Below are 19,955 nucleotides of genomic sequence, written 5' to 3'. Positions count from 1 at the left end.
CAATCTTAAAAAAAAAAAAACCTAACGTACATTACTACCTCATTATAAGTCGGACATAATTCTCTACAGTTTTATCCTCACAGAAAATTGTGTACCTTCTGTCAAATAGGGAGAGTTCAAGTTGGATTTTTGTTTTCCTTTTAGGAGTGCTGCCATATCAGCAAACTCTAATTTTAGAGTTCAGTGGTGCAAAATTGCAGGCATGCTTACCTCCAGCAATGGTCATATGGGGGGAAAAAGGAAAAGAAGGTGAATCTTTCTCAGCTGTGTTCTAGATCTCTCTTCCTCTGACTTTTTTTTTTAAACTGTTGACATTCCTTTAGATTCTTCCTCTACTCTTTGCACTTGGAACACCACAGTATCTCTTGGAATTCTCAAGTACAAGCTCCCAGAGTCCTCAGCTCTCACAAAGCCTGCACATAGATTTAAGACCTGTGCATCCACCGATCTATAGATGTTTTCATTTAGGTGTTTTGCAAATACTTCAGTCTCAGTATTTCAACACTTAAAATCTCTCTCCTCATTACCTAGCTTATTTTTCTTCCCTTTTCCCTCCTCCAAGAACTATCATCCACCTCATCAGCCCAAAATGGACCTTCTTAATGTGTACCTTGTTTTTAGGTTGTAATGTGCCGTTCTTCATAAAATCTTATTGACTTTAATTAATTTTAAGTTAATTTTATTTTTTATTAAATTTTATTATATTTAACAATTTTTATTAAATTATAATAAATTTTAATTTAAATTGTAAATTAATAAATCTAAGGAATTTTTGAATGTGTACTTCCTTTATATCCCTTTTGGTGTTGACTTAGTTCAGATGCCTTTAACTTCCCATAATTAGTCTTCCTGCCTCTAGTTATTTCTCCTCTTTCTCATATTAATTCTTCTCCCCCTTGTGCCAAAATAGACATACTTCACATTAGTCAGCTCCATAAAATCTCACTTCCTTCCAGGAAAAAGAAAAAATCCACATTTAAGTAAAGCAAAATAGATCCCTCAAATTTTAACCTCTGCTATCCATTGAGTCTTTTAGTTTTTCCCACATGCCATCCAATGCACCAGTCATGCTGAGGTACTTGGAATTCTACCATACTTTCCTGTATTTCAAGGACTTTGTGTGGGTCCCCTCAGTTTAGATCTCTCTCCTACATCCTCACTCAGCTAACCCATTTTTTAAAAAATTTGGCTCACATGTCCTCCCCTTCTAGAAATCTGTTTTCCACCCATCCCTGTGTTATTCCAGGTCTGTGTTGCTACCTTTCCTAAGTACTCCAAAGCACTATGCTTCCTAAAGCATTTGGCAAAGTGGATTATAAATTTTTATTCAGTCATCTTTATTCACCATAATACTATGAGTCCTTTGAAGGGTATGGACTATATGTCCTTATCCCTACATCCACAGTGCCTGACACAGAAAATGACACAAAATTGGGTGGAATATTGGATAAATTTATAAATCATAATAGTCTAGAAGTCAAGGCATCCAGGACATCAGCCAATACAAAACTGAGTCCCCTTACGGGCTTCCAAAAGAAAGCCAATCCATAATAAATATTGGTATTTTTAAATTAGAATGAAGATTTGAAGAGAAATGAGAAGTGGATAATATTGCGTGGCACTCTAAATAAATGTAAAACAAATCTCATAGACGTGTTCTTTTTTTGGTAGCTAATATTGCAAAAGACCTACCACCAAGGTTTCCTTCTGACCTTTCCTTCTTATACCTCTCAGCTAGATTACCTCCTCCCTGCCCACCTTCGAGATGATTTCCTTTTGACCTCATGACCATCCTCTTCTTTTCCTTGAATTGTCTCAACTCTGACCTTCTATTACATAGGATTGGTTTTTCTGATGCCACCTGAGACTCAGGCTCACAGAGGAAAGCAGATTCTCTACCTGGGACCCATTAAGACATTTCACCAAAAGTGGGTCTTATCCTATCAAAGATTTCTTGCAACTGCTAACATAATAGTGTCCCCATATCATTATACAAGTAAAACCATATGGCATGTAGTATATTTTACACATTTCAGTTTCCTCTTATTTCCAACCCAGTGGATACAGGGTTGTTACCAACAAAACCAGAGCTTTCACCAGCTTGCATAAATATGAAACTCAATTTTTATTTAAAACCTGAAACAAACCCAAAATCTTGATTCATGTTATTTCATTCACTCCTCTATATCCACAGGCTGACCGACTGATTCAAAGTGGAAACTAAGCAAAAGCCTTCTTAGCACCTTGGTGATTTTTAATACATCCTTAAAGGTGAAAAAGACAGGATTGCAGGAAACAGATTATGAATGAAATTTTATACTTTATCTCTTAAATCAACAAATTAATATCATGTTTGAAACAGAACTCTAATTAGTTGGTTGACTCATCTAACAATGACTGGCAGAGAAACTGAGACATAAACGTATACTATGATTTGTGGATTTATCCAAATATCTATTTCAGAACAAAATGAACTACTTTCTTCTTAGAAATAAGTTGTTCCTTTAAAAATCAGCAAGTTTGAGCTGTTTTAAAATCTATCTTGATTCTTTAGGATGTTCCTAAATAAATTGCATTAGAATGTCCTGAAAATTTTTCTTTTAAAAGTGTTGAAATCTTATCCCATACTGAATAACTTACACCAGAGATAAAATCAACCAAAAACTATTGATTACAGGGAACCTAATATTTCATGAGTTCTTAAAAACTGAAGAAGAGAATTAGTGTCCATTCAGAGGATACCTAGATGATGACATGAAATGGCTGGATTGATCTTCCTCATTGCCTAGGTTCCCCATCGACATGTTTGTACATCTATAAGAGTATCTGAATGTTTGACCTTGAATGACAGTTGTCTGTGTATTTATTTTAACTTTTACACAGGAGAGTAAACTCCTTGTAGGAATGAGCCATATTTTACTCACACCTACATTCTCCAGAACTGCCTACAATGCTTAACATAGTAATTTGTGTGTATTTATAATTAATTTACTTATTCAGTATCAACTAGGCATTGTACTATCTATGCATTAAGACCTTGAGAAATAAGACAGAGGAGATTCTTCCCCTCAGGAAACTAACTTTATATTGAAGCAGATCATGCAGTTGTAACATAGAAATAATGATACTATCAAGAAAAATTATTATGATATTATCAGTGTTAAAGGAAAATAGAAAAGGACCTAGGATAGAGAGAAAGTAGGTTGGGATCACTTGAGATAAGATTAAAGTTATCATGAGAGAAGTTTGGTCAAATAAGACCTCCCTGTGAAGATGATACCTGTACAGGTCACTGAACTATGAAAATAAGTTACAAAAATGTCATGTTGTCAGAACCAAAAGTTCCAGACAGAAGGAATGGAAGTACGAAAGGTTAGAGGTAAGAAAGAACTGGAAGCATTCTAGGGATAGAGAGGAGTCTGCTGTGGCTGGAGCCAGGTAGACCATAACCAGAAAATATGTAGGATTGTTCAGGTTATCATAAGGAATTGGAATTATAGAAATCATTTCAAAAGGGTTGTATATTTTACAAAGATTACAATGACTTATATATATCCTTCATATTCTTTTTTAAGATTTTATTTATTTATTTGAGACAGAGTGAGCAAGAGAGCAGGAGCAAGGGAGCAGAGGGAGAGGGAGAAGCAGGCTCCCCGCTAAGCAGGGAGCCTGATGCAGGGCTCAGTCCCAGGACCCTGGGATCCTGACCTGAGCCGAAGGCAGATGCTTAACTAACTGAGCCACCCGGGTGCTCTGATATACTTTGTCTACTTTTATGAAGATTACGTGAACAGAGAAGGGCAAGATTAAAACCCAGGGACCAGTTTAGAGGCTATGGTAGAGGTTCATAAGAGAAAAATGCAGCTTGGATCAGAAGAGATGGCACTAAATGTATGGAGAACTAGAGACATTCAAGGTAGAATGAGCAGATATGATGACATTGCATTTGAAGTTGAAAAAAATGGGAGCCTCAAGAATAATATTTTGTGTGTTTTGAACAAGAAAATGAATAGATGGACAAAAGTGGGAGATGAATAGATTGTAACAGAAAAACCAAGAGTTCTGTTTTAGATGTTTTAAGTTTTGATAATTAATTAGTCAGTCATCCACATGGAGGGGTCAGGTTGACAGCTGGGTTCAGGAGTCTGAAGCTCAAGAGAGTTTTCATTTAGAGATATACAATTGGTAGTGTTCAACTTATAGATGATACTTAAAACTAAGAGTAAGGTGAAGAGCACCTAGAAAGTGAATGTTGGAAAACAAGAGGAGAAGAAAGAAGAGGAAGCACTAAGGGAAAGGAGAAAGCCTAGGTCTCTGAGGCCCATTTTTGAGATCCAGTAGGGGGAGAGAAGCCAGTAAATGAGAGAAAAGAAGAAAGGAAGCATAGAGCATTGTATCAGAGAGACAAAGGCAAAGTATGTTATTCATTGAATTTGATAATTCAGGTAAATACTACTTTATGATTACTTCCACATATTCCAAGTATATAGGCATCAAAGTTTAAAATTCCTGGGTAGTACTTCAGGCCTTGATTAAACTCAGGGTCACAGCAGATACAGAGAAATCTTCCACCACTAAATGTCTGACATTCACTTTCTAAAGACAATTTACAAATAAAATAAAGCACTAAAATGTGCATTTATACCCAATTGTATATTTTACCTCTAAAATAAGGAAAATGTATTTTGGTTGCTTCACCCTGAGATTTTTTAACAACAGACAAAAATATCGTAAGATGTGAGGTTGTGGTGTGACTTTTGATAAGGTATATATTTTATTCAAACAGTAAAACCTCATTGTGTTATTTTTTTTCCAGGGGTTTGGGTGACACCTCGACACATTATCATCAATTCCACAACAGTGGAGTTATTTTGGAGTCCGCCAGAAAAGCCCAATGGCCTCATCTCTCAGTATCAATTGAGTCGTAACGGAACCTTGGTTTTCCTGGGTGGCACTGAGGAGCAGAATTTCACTGATAAAAACCTGGAGCCCAACAGCAGGTGAACTAAAGAAAAATTTTACCGATCATATAGTTAGAATTTAAAATTCTTCAGGGCTGAAAAGAGTGCACCTCAAAATAAAACAATAATAAATTAATTGGCTGAATAATGTCTGTGTTCAGTAGCCGTTCCATAACTGATTAGATCTTTTAATTCACTTCAGATGTTGAAGACTCAAGTGCTAAGTCACAACTTTAGTCTTTAGAGTACATGACATCTTTTAAGTATATAAAATAGACTAAGTATTAAACTTTAAAAAAATTATCAAATTGTCTTCAAAAACATGCATGCCTAAGCTAGCAATAAAAAAGATTTAAAGAGTTTTGTTTTACATCAACTAACTTTTCTTCTAATATAATGTTTTCTCTACTTGCTGCACTCTATATAGGTATGAATGGTTTTGGGGGGAAATTTCCACATATTTGCAATTCATTCCGATTCATATCTCAGCAGAAACAAAATGTATCTTAGATCAACAGATGTTTTACTGCAGAGAGTAGAGATCAGTTCAGTATTATTATAGAGAGTAGCAGATCAATTTAGAAACATCTTCCTCTAAGCATATTTCCCTGAACTCCAACCTAGTTAAAAATGGCGAAGATTGGGGCGCCTGGATGGCTCAGTGGGATAAGCCTCTGCCTTCACCTCGGATCATGATCTCAGGGTCCTGGGATGGAGCCCTGGATCGGGCTCTCTGCTCAGCGGGGAGCCTGCTTCCCTACCTTTCTCTCTGCCTGCCTCTCTGCCTACTTGTGATCTCTGTCTGTCAAAGAAATAAATAAAATCTAAAAAAAAAAAAAACAATGGGGAAGATTAATTTGAATCCTTCACAATCTACTGACAAACTCAAAGACTTTCCTGAAATCTAATTGATTACTAGCAGGTTAAAAATAAAGTGGGAAGGGGCAGAAATAGTGACAGTCTAGAGAGAGTGATGCCTATTCTGGAAAAATTAAGTCAACAATGATGTTTGTGGACAGGGAGCAGAAAATTTGCAATTTGTCATAATTTAGGACTAAGCAATGGAGAGAAAGCCCAGCAACCGTTGTTCAAGTTTCTTGTGCATTGCCTTATCACAATCCTTTCTTTTTAATATAGATACATTTATAAATTGGAAGCCACAACTGGAGGTGGCAGCAATCCTAGTGATGATTACATTGTACAAACACCTGTACTGACACCAGAAGAAATCCAGCCTCCATATAATATCACAGTAATCGGGCCTTATTCCATATTTGTAGCTTGGACCCCACCAGGTAAAGAAATAAAATTGTGTGTGTGTGTGTGTGTGTGTGTGTGTGTGTGTGTGTGCGCGTGCATGTGTGTGCACATGCATATGTGTATGTAAAACATTTCAGAGAAAGTTAATTGAAGATAAGGAGGGAAATGTAAATTTAGTAAAGCAGAAGGAAATAGCCTGTCTCCTGGATAAGTACAAACAGAATAATCCAAACCAATTCCTAAGTCTATACATAAATAAGTATATGCATATATACATATAGATACAGATGTAGGTATGTAGATAAAGATATATAGGTACATAGATATATTCTTTTCTTTAAAAGTAATACTTTCTTTTAAGTACTAAAATCTGCCTTCTTATTTATATACAACCCAGGTAAGTCATATAGATCTGAATGACCTCAAACATTCATTCTGCAGGACTCCCAAGATTGGATCATTGATGTTATATGATTCGGCCTTTATTATAGCAGTGAGTAAGGAATTCAGAAAGACAATAGTTACTCTACCCTTTCTATTAGATTGTGGCCAGTTATGGTAGTTGAATTTTGCCCCTCTAAGCTATATAGCCTCCATTGTGCCATTTAGTCACTAGTGTGTTGCTTTTATGGCTTAGTGAATTATTATATTTTGATGTAAGCTTCATCCTTAGGTACAAATCTGATTGCATTAACACTGTGGAATAAGGATTAAAGTGAAATCTCTTTGCTCTGTCTTTTAACATAAGGAAAGTATGGAAATGCTGTTGCAGTAAAATTTAAAATGGATTAAGGTGTTAAATTCACTTCAAAATGTGATTTTATCTCTAATATCTAGTCTTCAGATAAAATTGACACAAATTTCTATTATCTCCATCAGAATAAGTTTAGCTACAGTAGAACATGCACTGAGATCAATTGGTTAGCAACTATGTTGGCCATCAACAAGTCCATTCCATAAAATAATTAGCAAAGATATATTTTTCATTTACTTGAATGATTATCTCAGCCAAAAAGTTGTACTTTTGAAAAAGTACCATGCCAATTCATGATAAAAACCCTCAACAAAGTGGGTATAGAGGGAACATACCTCAACATAATAATGACCATATATGAAAAACCCATGGCAAACATCAGACTTAATGAAGAAAAACTGAGAGCTTTTCCCCCAAAGGTCAAGAACAAGACAAAGATGTCCACTCTCACCACTTTTAGTCAACGTAGTGCTGGAAGTCCTAGCCACAACAATTAGACAACAAAAAGAAATAGAAGACATCCAAATTGGTAAGGAAGATATAAAGCTTTCACTATGTGCAGATGACATGAAACTATACATAGAAAACCTAAAAGACTCCACCAAAAGACTATTAGAACTAAAAAATGAATTCAGTAAAGTTTGCAGGATAAAAATCAATGTACAGAAATATGTTACATATGCATATGTACCAATAATTAATCAGCAGAGTAATTAAGAAAACAATATCATTTATAACTGCACCCAAAATAATAAGAAACAATCCTAAAATTTATATGGAACCACCAAAGACTCTGAATAGCCAAACCAGTGTTGAGAAATGAAAAGCAAAGCTGGAGGCATCACAATTCCAGTATTCAAATTATATTACAAAGCTGTAGTAATTCAAACAGTACAGTACTGGCATGTAGGTCAACAGAACATAATAGAAAGCCTAGGGACAAAACCCCATAATTATATGGTCAATTTATCTTCGACAAAGCAGGAAAGAATATCCAATGGGAAAAAGACAGTCCCTTCAAGAAATGCTCTCAGGAAAACTGGACAGCAACCAGCAATGAATAAAACTGGATCACTGTCTTATACCATACAGAAAAATAAACTCAAGATGCATTAAAGTCCTAAATGTGAGATCTGGAATCATGAAAATTCTAGAAGAGAGCACAAGCAGTAATTTCTCTGACATTGGTGTAGCAACTTTTTTCTAGATAGGTCCCCTGAGGCAAGGGAAACAAAAGCAAAAATGAACTATTGGGGCTTCATCAAAATAAAAACTTCTGCACAGTGAAGGAAACAATCACTAAAACTAAAAGGCAACCTACAGAATGGGAGAAGATATTTGTAAATGATATATCTGATAAAAGGTTAGTAACCAAAATATATAAAAAAACTTTAAAAATTCAACACCCAAAAAATAATAATTCAATTTAAAAATGGGCAGAAGAGATGAACAGATATTTCTCCAAAGAAGGCATACAGATGACCAACAGACATGAAAAGATGCTCTTCATCATTTATCATCAGGGAAATGCAAATGAAAACTACAATGTAGTTATTCTCTGACACTTGTCAGAGTGGCTAAAAACAAAAACACAAGAAACAACAGGTGCTGGTGAGGATGTGGAGAAAGGGGAACCCTCTTGCACTGTTAGTGGAAATGTAAACTGTTGCCACCACTGAGGAAAACAGTATGGAGTTTCCTCAAAAAGTTAAAAATAGAACTATCCTATGATCAAGCATTCACACTACTGGGTACTCACCCAAAGAATAAAAACAAACACTAATTCAAAGGATACATACACCTCTATGTTTATAGCAGCGTTATTTACAATAATCAAGATATGGAGGCAGCCCAAGTGTCCATCAATTGATGAATGGATAAAGAAGATGGCATATATATTAATAATATGTATATTAATAATATGTTATATTAATGTGCATATTATATACATATATAAAATTCATCCATAAAAAGGAATGAAAGGAAAAAGGAATTCATTCCTTAAAAAGGAATGAATAGATAGAGCTAGAGAGTATAAAGCAAGGTGAAATGTCTGTCAGAGAAATACAAATACCATATGATCTCACTCACGAAGAATTTAAGAAACAAAACAAAAGAGCAAAAAGAGAGACAAACCAAGAAACAGACTCTAACTACAGACAATATACTGATGGTTACCAGAGTGTGCGTGGGTGGTGGGCATGGGTTAAATAGGAGATGGGAATTCAGGAGCTCTCTTGCTGTGATGAGCACTGGGTGATGGATGGAATTCTTGAATCACTCTATCGTACACCTGAAACTAATACAGCACCCTGCATTAACTAACTGGAATCAAAATAAAAACTAAACAAGCAAACAAACAGGCAATAGAGCCAAGAAGGTAACATAGAGGCCTAATATATAAAACTTAAGTTCTCATCAACCAGCATCCTTCTGATGTCGTAATCTAAGATCAAAAACAAAAACAGAAGGGTCTTAATTTGGTCGAATTCACAGGAGAAAATTTATCAAGTTCTTTATAAGCAAAGAAAAAGGTAAGCCTCTCTAAGATATTAAATATAAATGACTCCATCCACCTTTGCTTTAAAATGAATATACAGCACATTAAATTAGAGCAAAGGAATGATCACCAGCCCAGCCTGTGTCATACAGCCCTGTAATCCTTACCTCAGTTTTAGGAGCGTAGATCTTCTTGAACTCCATTCTTAACTTCAGTGGAAGAAAACCCGTATCTTCTGCTGTGGAAAACATACGAACTTACATATCCCTTTACAGAACCCATCTCCACTTGAGTGGACCAGCGTGCTATCTCGCTGTCTTCCAGCATATTTCTCCTTGGCGTCTTTATGGAGCTGTGGTGCTTCTGTGCCATCATGTAAAAAGAAACAGAAAAGAGCCAGTCTAGAACTGGATTTTGCCTATGATCCAGAGATTTCTCAGACTCCCACCAGAGTCTTCCACACTCCAAATTCTCAAAGAACAATAAGAGAAAGTCCAAGATGATAAGCAAAATTGGTGATTTCTGAGCCATGTGATCAGGGGGTTCCATGGCCTATCCAATCACTTGTCATTTTAACATTATTATACACATAAGTTGCTTATCTGAAGATACCTTTCCTTTAAGACAATGGATGTCAGATGAAAGAGAAAACAGGACGTGCATCCCAATTCTGCCACCTGTTAGCTGACATAAGCAAGTCAGTGCTTCTCCCTGAGTCTCTGTTTGGTGCAGCTATAAAATGGAGACAAGGGTAGTACGTATATTTGGGTGGTTGTAAAGATTAAATGAGGTAATTTATATAATCAGCATACATTGGCTCTGGACATTAGCCTGAGAATAGTGATGATTTTTTTTGGAGAATTATTTTTATCTTCAATTATTTATTTTTAAAATGTATTTGCTCCAGCCTTTGCTAGGTGCCAAGGGCCCCATTTTCAAAATGATAAAACAGTGCACTGCAGGATTGCATTTGTAAATGTTTAAGACTTCTCTTGAATTTCCCAGCATTTTATCATATTTTTCTTTGAGTTCAACATCATATTTTTATGCTCAGTGTATAATGTTTACACTTAGAAAAAGATCGTTGTGAAATAAAGCACAGCTTCGGCTTTTTTTAACGTAACCTTAACTCTTGCCTACCTCAGGCTTTGTAGAAATTGTTCACTCTAGCACATCCTTGGGGTATTGTAGAAAAGCTTCACACACTAACTCTGACCATGTAACCAATGGTTAATAAATCTATAATATCCAGACCTGTCAATCTTTTAGTTTCAGTTGTACAAAATCCATTACCTAAACCCTGTAATATATGAAAAGATTAAAATCTTAAATTAAACTTTTTTCCTGGTGCCTAGAAGGATTTTGAACTCTGTAAACAGGCAGATGATTTTGACTTGTGTATAATCTACAGTTGATTTTATTGGAAAGTACCTCATGCTGTGTTTTGATTTGGATAATAAAAACATTTTTCTGTTCCTGAAGAGTCACAAATATATATTTTAAACAGAAAGAAAACAAACTTGTTATAACCAGAGGTTGTTTATTTGCTCACAATCAAGAGCTTTCAAGGTACTCATCATACTCCTAGACCATTATGAAATGATTACATCATAAGCAGAGCTGAAAATTGGGCCAAGTAGTCCATACCTACAGTTCCCAAACCTGAACAAACATTAGAATCACCTGGAAATCTTTTGCAAAGACCGGTTCTCAACCCCAAGTTTACTGAACCAGAATCTCCTGGGGTGGAGTCAAGAAATCTAGATTTTTTTTTTTTAAGCTTCCCAGATGATTTCAATGTGTTCCAAATTTAGTAATCATGAATTACATGCACCAAGCAAAAGTGGTCAGGTACAATATTTCTTTGAAAACGTGAATCGAACCACTTTCTCTTGAATGTTCAAAACCAAAATAATGGTTAAATCAACTGGGTTTTCTCACATGTATTTTGTTTTGTGGTCAGTGTGAATAGAGCGACTTTACGCAGGTAAGTTGCTGGGAGAAAACAATGTCCATGTGGCTGCTTGGCAACAGAAAATTACTTAGGCAATTAAGTGGGCTTTCAGTTTATAAATTATTATTTCAATGATATCTATAAATTAATTCTTACTCCATGTTTATAAATCCTACCAGAAAAGGAAGTGAAGTCCAGGGAATGTGGAATATTCAGAGGAAGCATAATTAGAATACTTATGGTGAATATCACTTATATTCAATGATATCACTTGTTTATACTTGCCTTTTGTTAAATTTCCAGCGTATGCCAAACACTTTGATAAACATTTTCCCTCTCTTACCTGAGTTTATACTGATAAAAACCCTGGGATACAAGTAATAGCATTATTTCCATATTAAGATAAGAAATTTGAATCTCAGAGAAGTGATATAATATACTCAAGGTTACAAGCAAAGCCGAGATTCAAATTCAGGTCTGTTCTCTACTACTGCCTTATAAGAGCAATCTCCCCAGGACTTTGGCTTAACTCTTAAATCCAAATCAAGATTTTTGTTTATTTCCCACCATCTTTTGGATTTGTGATACAACTGTGTTTTTTGAAATAGTAGCCCAGAGGGCCTAGAAACAGAGCTAGTTATGGGCAAATACAAATGATTGTGGAAGAATGTTTTTTGTTTGGTATGCCTAGACCAGAAGAAGTAATTGTGGAAAATGGTGAGTTCCTGAAGGGAAAATACTTACCTGACAGTAGTTATCTTCTGTGGCATGAAGGAACTAGTAACCAGAAGTCTGCCTATTCAACCAAAAGTCAGGAAAGAATAGGCATGACCTAGCAAAACCAGATTCCAAATGCTGAAAGATTTTAATTAGGTAGGAGAGGGAGTCATTTCTCAAATAACCACAAAAAGAATATTCCAGGACTATTTTAAAGCCTCAATAGACATTCCCTTACCTTTCGGGTAAACCCTGGTTCATTTTAGCTCATTATTACTTGATAAATGTCAGTTTTAAGATGATCAAGACCCTTCAAGCTCTAGAAAATCAAGATTTCTACTCTTTTGCATATCATTTGTACCTCAAATCAGATGATGCAGAAACAACATATCCTTTTAAAATATTTGCTGAATTAATGGAAGAAGAGAGTAGTAAGTTTCTAAAATTTGTCATTCAAGCAAATATAAATAAATTTTGGATTTTCTGATGCTTAAAATTATTCAAACACGGGGAGCCTGGGTGGCTCAGTGAGATAAGCCTCTGCCTTCAGCTCAGGTCATGATCTCATGGTCCTAGGATCGAGCCCCACATTGGGCTCTCTGCTCAGTTGGGAGCCTTCCCCCTCTCTCTCTGCCTGCCTCTCTGCCTACTTGTGCTCTCTGTCTCTATCAAATTAATAAATAAAATCTTTTTTAAAAATTATCAAACACTTGACTTCCTGTAGAAACCTATCCCTCTCTCCACACTAACTCAACCCTAAACATACATACATGTGTGCACGCGCGCACACACACACACACACACACATACAAATACATATTTCTTCTTTAGAGACAAACAGGACACATACACATATCTTCAAAATATTTTATGTCATCTTGTGGATGCATAATTTTTTGCTTATTTCTGAAAAGGAGTACTGGTTTCTAGGTGGAATGGGCTCCACCACTTAGTTTCCCCATGACCTTGGGCAGGTTCCACAATGTCTCTGAACTTGAGGTTTCTCGTCTGTGAAACAGAGTATCAAATGCCCACCCTGCATTGCTTTTATGTGAGGTCTGTGATGTAGCATGGTACACATTTAATGCACACTGCCTGGAAGCTGGCTATTGTTATTCAAGCTACAGACAGCAGCCAGCCTAGCTGATTCCTAAACATTCCTTCTCACCTGGTACCAGCTCTCAACCTCAGGTCAGGACTTACACATTTGTATTAAATAGAGTAAGGGATACATGTTCAACTAATGGGTAAAAAAATCACAGAAAATGAAGAAGCAAATTGTTCCTGGAACATAAGTGGTTTACTCAGGATAAGAATAGAGATACTCCTGCTATTTCAGAATCCAAACACTCAAAATTATTTGAACTCTGAAGGTAATGAGGAGTCTTTCTAATTTATCAAGGTGATGACTGTATTTTGAACTGTTCTAGTCCTTCATCATGTTCTAATTAACAATGTCATTGCATTCAACACATTTCCTCACTAAAGATGGTGAGTTATTTAGGTTTAATGCATAATCTCGAAGTACTGGTGTGTGTCCATTCATATTTATCTCTTAGTCCGTTAGAGAAAACAATTAGCAACTGTTCTTCTGAAAAATCATTTCAATTAATATTGCTTAGGAATGAAAAAAATATATTGGTTAGGAATAAAAATGCTTTTTATTAACCAATTTTTGATTAAAGGGTAGTTAGCCACGATACGGCCTATCTAAAGACCTTAGGCATATTGGTGTTCAGTTAGCTGATCAACCGCAGTGTATTAGATCCGGTAATATCTATTTAAAGTCAAAATTGGCATTAAGCGCCCTAAAAAAATTTACTTTGCTTTAAGTGGGATGATTCAACTGTGCCAATTCTTTCGTTTTCTTTAAGTGCATAAACCAAGTGACGTAGTGCTGAATTTCAGAAGAAAGTATAAAACTCATTTCAATGATTTATGTTTTATTTAGCAGAGTAAATCTTTATTCAGCTGTACTGCGGTATAATTGACAAAAGAAATTATAATACATTTAAAGATTACAATGTGATGATTTGACATATATAATTGTGAAAGGATTTGCACCATCAAGTTAATTAATGCTAACATCATATCGCATATTTATTTTTTGTCTTTTTGGCGAGAACACAAGTTCTGCTCTCTTAGCAAATTTCAGTTATACCATACAGTATTATTAACTATAGTCACCATGTTATACCTTAGATCCCCAGACCTTATTCATCTTATAACTGAAAGTTTGTACCTTTTTACCAACTTCTCCCTTTCTCCCCCATCTTCCAGCCCCTGGTAGCCACCAGTCCACTCTGTTTCTATGAGTTCGTTTTTTTTTTTTTTTAAGGTTCCACACATAGGTAATACCGTAAGGTTATTGTCTTTGTCTGGCTATTTCACTTAGCGTAAGGTGCTTCAGTTTCATCCATGTTGTTGCAAATGGAAGTATTCTTTTTTATGAGTCTGAATAATATGCTATTTCATCTCTACTATGTTTTCTTTATCCATCCATCCCTTGAAAGCCACTTCAGTCATTTCCATACCTTGGCTATTGTAAATAATATTGCAATGAACTTGGGAGTATAGATATCTCTGTGAGGCAATGATATCATGCACTTTGGATATGTACTCAGAAGAAGGTTTGCTGGATCACAGAGTAGTTCTATTTTTAATTTCTTGAGAACCTCCATACTGTTTTCCATAGTAAACTGTCACTGGCAATATGAGCTTCCATTCCCACCAACAGTGTACAACGGTCCCTTTATCTGCATTCTCACCAACATTTGTGATCTCTTGTCTTTTTGATAATGGTCATCCTGAGAGGTATGAGGTGATATCTCATTGTGGTTCTTGATTTGCGTTTCCCTGGTGATTAAGGATGCTGGGCACATTTTCACATATCTGTTAGCTATTTGCTTGTCTTTTGGGAAGGAAAATGTCTATTTGTAGCCTTTGTCTATTTTATAATTGGGCTTTTTTTATTTTGCTATTGAGTTGCATGAGTTCCTTGTATATTTTGGATATTAGCCCCTTATTAGATAAATGGTTTGCAAATATCTACTCCCATTCCATAGGCTGCCTTTTCATATTGATGGTTTCCTTTGCTGTGTAGAAGCCTTTTAGTTTGATGTGTCCCACTTGTCAATTTATTTTGTTGCCTTTGCTTTTGTTATTTAGTGAATTTTATTGAGTTCTAATATGTAGTAGGCATTTTTCTAAGAAATTAATATGTATCTCATTTAATGTTTTTAACAACATAATATAGTATAGTATAATATAGTATGTCCTATTGTATAGTACAGATGGTATAGTATAATATAGTATGTCTATTGTTTTACCTATTTTACTAATGAGAACAATTTAGATACTCTTTAGTTATTTTGTCTAGGTTACTTATCACAAATATGTTGGAGCCAACCCACAATGCATCTGACTCCAAGTTCTACGATCAAAATCACTGTGCTATTTTCTCATCATTTTTCTACATAAACAATGCAGAAAACAAATGATTTTTTTCTAAGCTCTACTGTGATCCAGTTCAGAAGCTAAAAAATAATTTTGCTTTAAATATAGCAAATATGAATGAGGACAATGTAATTTAAGAGCAGCTCATACACTAACCCAGTAGGAGTGTTTTATTTATAGCTTAAAATTTCATGAGATATAACTCATTAGCCTTTGGGTATACTGAATTATCTATTCACTTTAATGAACATGAAAATATTTGCTGAGCCCCCACTCAGGGGCAAGGCATAATGCTAGACACACTGAGAGTTATAAAAAAGAATGAGACATTGTCCTTCCTGTCATGAACTCTACTATCTATTAAGGTAGAAAGGGTATAAAATGACCACTATTATATGAACTTATGTAAAATTTCCATACAGTTGTTACGGATTTGTGTTTAAGAGAGTCTTGTTTCACTTCCAAACCCTCGAAAGGGCATAACCGAGATATGCCTACCTATGCAACAAAGAATTTAGGCTGATTTGTTCAAAGCGTAACATTAAGTGCAACCAGTGTTTTGAAGCAAATGCAGCTATCAAACCGAATTAATAGTTTTCCTCTTAGAATTGTTCCTGCTCCAGCTCCTAAAAAAAGATTTTAAAAAAGGATTATTTGATTGACTTGTCCCATTGTAAAGTATGCACCTGCTGTGAAATGAAGCCACGGAGAAAAAAAAAAAAAGTTGAATAATTTAACTTTTTTATTTGTAAAGATAATCAGGGTTTTTCTGATTACATCTTAACTTCATAAATGTTAAATAACCTATCAGCATCTAGTTGTTGTAAATTATGAAAAGGAGCATTGTGAGGAATATTAACCAACGAAATCCTTGTTCTTTAGTGAGCAAGAAAATGTGTTATGGCAGCTTGTCATTGTGGGACTGGTAACTTTGACACCAAATAACAAAACTGCCATTTGCACTTAGGGTAAATTGGTTCACTTGAGCTTCCCCTGCTCCTCTTGCTCTGACTTAAATTTATGAACTCGGGAACTAACCAAGTCGTGTGGCTTCCCGGCTGACTTTAACAAATATGCCCATTTCATTTCATTTAGTCATCAGAATACCAGGGGGTTAGGTTGTTTCAGACTCATTGCAGATGTTGTAGGGTTTACAGGAACACAGGAGCCTTTCATGTCACAGTCATGTAAATTATGACAGTGGAGGGGCCCTCTTTCCTAAATACATGTCACTGTTTGACATGCTCCCAGCTTCAAGGAGCATTTTCTCTTTCCGCACCTCATAGGTATATGTAAAGGACATTTATTTCCAATTAACCAAGATGTGAAAAATACATTTTCTGGGTTCGTGCCTTGACTAGCCATGTTGAACCCTAGATCAAGACAATGTCTGTATTTGAAATGTAGCAGAAAGACAGTTTTGTTCCCTGACCCCCTAGGAGTCCTGTTCTTCTAAGCAGAGAAGTTATTGAAAGCAGACCAGTAGGTACAGAGGAAGACATTCAGTAAAGCGCAACCTCAGATGAATTGACGGAGAGACTGTTTCTAAATTACTGCTAGGAATGGAAACTATCTTCGTAGGAATACACTTGATCATATCCAAGTATTCATTAAAAAACCTAGATAAAATATTGTTATAAAGAGATCTACTTAGATGAATATAACATTTATTTGTAATTAGAATAGAAACTTTACTTTTTAAAAAAGGAGCATTTGAGAGCCCATAAAATAGTGTCGGAGATGTGGGGTTTTTTTCCCATTTTGTTGCATTTCATTTTGTTTTGCTGAGATGTCTGTCATTAACTCAGCACTTTCTATTCACAGGAATGTACTAAAATGTTTTACATGCATTTTCTAATTTAATCCTTAGAGCTCTTTATGAGGTGGCTATTATTATCATCATTTTACAGATGAAGAGACCAGCGTTCATAGAGGTTAAGTAATTTACCAGAAACAAATAAGGGCAGATAAGTGACTTGATCTGCCTGACTCCATTCTGTGGTTTGTCTAGTTCAACAAGAATGATAGAATATTTTTCAAATGAGTGTTTGTCAAACTGTTCTATAAGATCTATCCCAGGAACAGAGAAGACAGAATGAGCATGCGATCAATCCTAGGAGTTCCAGAAACCACCGAAAGCAATCACCATAAGTTTGCAATTTCTTTAAGGTCTTGCTTTTTAGGTTAAAAACTCATACAAATTTGCCATTGTATTCCAATGTGTTTATTTTCATCCAAAAAATAATGTATTTTATAATTTATCATTAGGGATTTTTTTTTTTTTTAACCTATCTCCTTGGATAAAGAGTGCTATGCTGTTATATTTTAGGATATTAGATCACTCTAGAGAAAACTGACCCCAATAAGTTCAATGTCCAGGCAATTCTTTCTGTGTTCATTGTGTTATAAATATGCAGGTACAAACAGCAGCCTTGTTCCCCGCACCATTTTACAGACTATGTCAGGGTAACAATAAGGAGAAATGGCCAAAATGGGAAGTGCATACCGTGACATTCCAAGATACTGTGAATGGAAATTTCCATTAGCCTATCTTCCTGCTGAGAGGTCAAACTACAAACTGAGAGGGTCCCTGATCAAGTCTTCAATCTCTTTTACTACCTGGAACAACAGTTTCCAAAGAACATTCTTAGTGGGGAAAAAAAGCCTGATTATACAGCTCTTTATTTTACTTCTAATGTAGTACATAGGTTTTCCTCACCCATTAATGGACTAAGAGCTTCAAATGGTCCCTATAATCAATTCTCTGCATCCAGCTCTCAAACTTCATTTTAATTATAGCAGTCTTTTTGTGAGCAGTAAAACCATCCCCAGTTTCATCTTATAGTTGGGAATTAGGACTCAAAGAGTATCTTCTAAATAAGCCCAGTATGTGTATTCACGATGCCATTAAAGAGAAAAACAAGTTTATTTACATTTTCTAGCCATTAATCTTTGTCATGGTATCTTTTTTCTTCATAGAAAAAAAAATAACATAGAAATGTCTACTACCTGAGATTCAGCAGAAATGTGGGCCCAGTCAAAGTTTCATCCTGTGTCTGCAGAAGATTACCCATGATGAATTAATTTTAAAGCAATACTGAGCAACACATATTAGATGGTGTTTTGATTGCATCACGAATAGGACTTGTACTTGTTCAACACACTGATTATGTCAGCATAAACTTCTGCTGTCATTTAGTTAGTTCTGAGGTGACTATGGAGTTACAATAACTGACCAGTCAAAGTTCTGATCACTCGGTACCAATCTAATTTTCTAGTCTGGGACTTTTTAGGAAGAAAACTCCATAGCAAATTTTTGTGAACAAGGAAAAGTGGGATTCTGCTGGTTTCCCTTGCTCAGGCAAGGAAGCCTTGCATTTCCCAAATTTTAAAAGTCAAAGTGGCATTCCAGGAAGAGGTGCCATGTTTGTCCTTGTCTTTGAAAATACTTTGACAGAAATCCACAAGTGTGTAGGGTATGTGTATCTCAGTTTCAGAAACCTACCCTTCAGAGCTTCAAATATTCACCTATAATTTAGTTTCATCAGTGAGAATTCTAATTTTTCCATTTCTTCCCTCTAATCAGTGTTCAATAACTGTTCTGCCTGGCTATCCATGTTGTCTCAAAATTATCCTCTCATTTTTCCCCAGTTGTCCTAATCCAAGTTTCCATTACCAAGAGAGAACATAAATAGAGAGCGATAAGCTTTGTTATCAGAGGGGTCTGAGTTCAAGGGTGACCGCCCCCAAGTAATCAACTGGCAATCTGGAACAAGGTGCTTAGTTTTCTCGTCTTGAAAAAATGCAGTAACATTTGCTTTACAATATTGTCCTGAGATTTCAGTCATTCACTCAAACTGACGTTTATTGAGCTGCCACTTTGGGCTAAACTCTAGGCACTGAAACTACGCTGGGGAGAAGAACAGAGCCCCTGACTTTACGGAGTACCCTGTCCTGCATGCGACCGGAACGCAATGAGATGGCTGTTCTCATTTGGGTTATTGCTGCAACTGTGTAGAGGAAAGAAAGCAGGGTCGACTCCAAGAGTCTTACCCTAAGGCTTTACTCTAAGGCCTTCGGCATAGGAAAATGGAAAGGAAATGCAAGAAGAAGAGCAGATTTGGGAGTGGAAAATACAGTGATTGCACTTTGGACCTGTTGAGATTGAGGTCTCTGTGAAGTCGTTTGCTGAAAATAGAAATTAGGAATTCAAGAGAGATAAAAAGCCAGAAATAGGAATTTAGGAATCAATGATAGGACAGCGGTAATTTAAGTCATTAGAACAAATACAACAGATAATTTTAACAGATGCTCTTATTTAAACTAAAATTTCTTAGTCTGGGTTCAGCACAA

At 35.7% G+C, this 19,955-nt stretch overlaps 1 protein-coding gene across 1 annotated transcript in view; it reads left to right on the top strand.

Annotated features, from left to right (window-relative positions):
- The window catches only part of USH2A (usherin), a 705,277-nt gene that overhangs the window by 573,108 nt on the left and 112,214 nt on the right, over positions 1 to 19,955 (top strand). Inside the window, 2 exon segments of the mRNA XM_047705734.1 lie at positions 4,817 to 5,000; positions 6,099 to 6,256. Of these exon segments, the coding sequence (XP_047561690.1) occupies positions 4,817 to 5,000; positions 6,099 to 6,256 (342 nt within the window).

This window comes from Lutra lutra, chromosome 15, assembly GCF_902655055.1.
Source record: "Lutra lutra chromosome 15, mLutLut1.2, whole genome shotgun sequence".
In the NCBI taxonomy this organism is placed as follows: Eukaryota; Metazoa; Chordata; class Mammalia; order Carnivora; family Mustelidae; genus Lutra; species Lutra lutra.
The sequence above is the reverse complement of the archived record's forward strand: the minus strand, read 5'-3'. Positions and strand labels throughout refer to the sequence as shown.